Source organism: Impatiens glandulifera, chromosome 8 (genome assembly GCF_907164915.1).
Source record: "Impatiens glandulifera chromosome 8, dImpGla2.1, whole genome shotgun sequence".
In the NCBI taxonomy this organism is placed as follows: Eukaryota; Viridiplantae; Streptophyta; class Magnoliopsida; order Ericales; family Balsaminaceae; genus Impatiens; species Impatiens glandulifera.
In genome coordinates this window covers 3347699-3351358 of record NC_061869.1, presented here as the reverse complement: position 1 = coordinate 3351358, position 3660 = coordinate 3347699, and the positions used below count along the sequence as shown (strand labels likewise).

At 32.7% G+C, this 3660-nt stretch overlaps 1 protein-coding gene across 1 annotated transcript; it reads right to left on the bottom strand.

The window, feature by feature from the left end:
* Positions 1-997: 997 nt before the first annotated feature.
* Positions 998-3337, bottom strand: LOC124911710 (probable pyruvate, phosphate dikinase regulatory protein, chloroplastic). Its single transcript, XM_047452219.1, has 3 exons — positions 2924-3337; positions 1403-2045; positions 998-1333 (listed from the first exon to the last, which is right to left on the bottom strand). The coding sequence occupies exons 1-3, from the start codon at positions 3290-3292 to the stop codon at positions 1230-1232; spliced, it is 1116 nt and encodes a 371-aa protein (XP_047308175.1). The 5' UTR covers positions 3293-3337; the 3' UTR covers positions 998-1229.
* Between the last annotated feature and the right edge of the window lie 323 nt (positions 3338-3660).

Here is a 3660-nt window from a genome sequence, read left to right as displayed (position 1 = left end):
AGTCTGTAAAATAATGTATTATTTTTATTTTTTTAATTAATTTTTTATTTTTTAAAATAAAATAATATTTAGAGACGTATTTTTTTTAAATTGTATTTTTTTATATTTACTTATTTTAATTTGTCTAAATTTGTTTGGGTGACTAAAAATTTTGTAATCTAATAAAAAATTTGAAAAAAAGATAGATTTTATATTTATTTTTTAAATAACTTTATAGCGACATAATTGTGTGTACCATATACCAATTTTGAGATATTTATGTTTTAAATAGAGTATATTTTTTTAAATATATTAATTCAAAACTGTCAAACACAATTTAAATTAGAGAAGGCAACAAGTACCCAGTGCACTACTCATTCCCGAACCCGATTTTTATTTCATTACCTGACCCCGAACTCGACGGGTATCTCTACTTCTATATTCATCTAGGGATGGTAATGGGTACCCGTATGCCCGATACTCGTCGGTACCCGATAGTCGGGTTTGGATATTTTAAATCGGGTTTGGGGTCGGGGTCGGGTATGGAGAGAGGGAGAAGGTACCAGGTCGGGTACGAGGTCGGGGATGAGGAGTGTGCGAAACCCAAACCCGATACCCGACTATATTAATATATATATTTTTATTAAAGTTTAATGTGTGACTTTTCATTAATTGTTTCATGATTACAAATGTATCTTACATACATCATTTAATTTGATCATATTCACACTTCACTCCAACCATAGTTATAAATACATTACACTCTGACTTTAATTTTTTATATTCTCAAAAAAATATTTCTCTACATAAATTTTCAACTTTTATTTTAATAACAAAATATTACTCTCTCTCATCATTCTTCATATTGTAATTTTTTTTCATTTCATAAATTTAAATTGATTTTAAGAAAATATTCACTTGAAACATTAATCTTGTGAACTATTGAGTCTTTTCATTACAATTTTTCTTGAAGCAATTTTTCAGTGTAAGATATTGCACTAAATCGACCAACAACAGGGATAACATAAAAACAAAATTTAATGAAACATTCTTCTTTGTTTTCTTAGCATACTACATATGTTTGTAGGTTGAACATGACAGAAAAGTAAAAAAATCATTTATACAACAAGTTAGTAAACCTTCATGGTTATATTATTGATCAAACAAACCGAAAATTATGATTTTTGCACATAGCCTAATGTACAATAATCCCGACAATGAGTTGTTTTATTAAGTTTCGAGCACCGGATTTAGTAGCGCTTTGAAATTCTTGGCATCGAACACTTCCTCTTACGATCATGGTAAAGCCGAAGGATCACAGCAGCCGTTTCTTCAATTGCCTTTGCAGTTATATCTAAACCAAACACAATAAACACAATCAAACTAATGACCAAACAAACAAACAAAATTGACATAATCTCACCAATTACTGGCCAAACCGGATTCAGGGCATAAATACTAGTGGCATATTCAAGATCCTGTCTCACATAATCAATCTCAGAATAGTTACTCTTTATCTCATCACAAAAACCCAAACTCTTGGCTCTTTCTCTCCTTATACTCCTTAGAACATTCGGATTTATAGTCAATCCAAAAACCTTCCTCTGATCTACCTCAAACAGGGTTTTGGGCAATTCAATTCCCATCACAATAGGTACATTTGCGATTTTATATCCCTTGTGAGCCAGATATGTAGACAAGGGTGTTTTCCCAGTTCGTGAAACACCTGTCAGAATGATCTCAGCTTTGTGCAAGTTTTCAGGCATGGCTCCATCATCTTGCTTGATGGTGAACTCAATGGCTTCAATTCGCCGAAAGTAATCCTCGCCAAGGTAACTATTCCTGCGGCCAGGAGCTCCACGAGGAATACCGGAAGGTGTGATGCCTAGATGAGAAGAAATTGCCTCTGTAATTGGACTTAGAATGTCAGTTGATGGGATGTTCCATATTTTGCAAGCTTGTTTGGCAGATTCAGACATGGATGGATCAGCTAATGTGTAGATTAACATGGCACCTTCTTTGGATGCTTGCTTTATTATTTGTATTAATCTTTCAACATCGTCAACCTGTCGAATCATAGGAAACTAAAGTTCACGCATCCTGGGATTATTTACATGAATTTCATTTGTATAATGAAGAATAACGCTTCAGAATGAATGAAGAAATGTGTCCTAAATTGTGATCAACTGTCTTTTTGCATCAATTGATACTTGATTTGGTTCTTGAATTGAAGGGATTGCATTCATTTTTAATCTAGTCAATTCTTAGTTTTAAAGCTAGAGTATATTCTCCAAAGAAAATAGGATGAATTATTTTTAAAACAGTAAAATTAAATAGTTGAGAGTTCACATTTTCATCTTTTTTCGGGGTTAAAATCATAAAATTAATGGCACAATTGCTATTTGAGCTCGAATTTAGTCGTTTTCATCAGATGAGACTCAAAATTTTGAATTATAACATATGGGTTCAAACTATAACAATTTTAATCAAATAATGTTAGTTTTCTTACTTTACTAGTAATTTCATTTTCTTGTAAAAGTAAAAAACTTAATAATCCTCTTTTCTATTTTTCCTAACTATTTTCACCCATCAAAATACTTTTCAAGCATTCAAACAGCTTTCAACAGTTTTTTAAAACCCGAATATCTCGAAAAAATACTCCATTTATAAAAAAATGGTCTAAAATCTGTAAGTATTAGAATAAGAAAATGTTCCATCTAGTAAGAACTTAATACATTAAAAAAAAACGTGATGGTTCAAATTTCATATAACACTATTAAAGTTCGAGTCTCATCCAATGAAAACGAATCAACTTCGAGTATTTGAGATAATTGGGTTCAAAATTAATAATATAAATTAAGGAACTAAATGAAGTTAGTATCTATCTAGTGTGTTATACTTTAATTAATTATAAAATTGAAAGAATGAGAAGAAGAAGAAGTACCCCAGAGAATAAGTGGGTATTGACCGGACAGCCACGATCAAGTAAGCAATGTTCGAACTGGCCAAGCGCAGTTTTCACCGATTGCTCGGCCGTCCATCCGGTCCCATCAGAAACCATATATATAGCCTTACCCACTGTCTCCTCCTCACTACCACTAGACGAGATCGAGACCGAAGAACCCAGAGGTCGACCAACCTCTCTGTTTCTCTCCGCCACACTCACCTTACAACTCGACCCACCCAATTTCCTTCCTGACCGCATAGCCCGAGCCCTGGACCACCGGTTCAGCTGAGGACTCACCTTGTGCTTTGGAACTGGGGTTTCCACCTCAGGATCGGAGATACCCATCCGATTAAACTCAGAAGACATCTGATTCGGATTGGGGTTCGATTCGGTCAGTTTGGAGATGTGTATTAATTTTTGATCTTATCCAAATAAAAAGATATATTATTATTATTTTTATTATAAATATAAATTAATATACTAAGGGTCTAATTTTTTGTATTAGGGTCACGATTCAATCAATTCAAACTGTACAATCGTTATATTTGTGAGTTATAAAATCAGATGTAAGGTTTTGAATGAATATAACATACAACTAATAAATTTTGTTAAATTATTTTAAACCAGGTAAATTTCAATTTTTTTTTCTTTTTTATATATTAAAGACAGTTTGTGACATATGCCGCACGACAAGGACACTTGTGAAAGGAAGTTGTACGTTTTGCATGAAACGA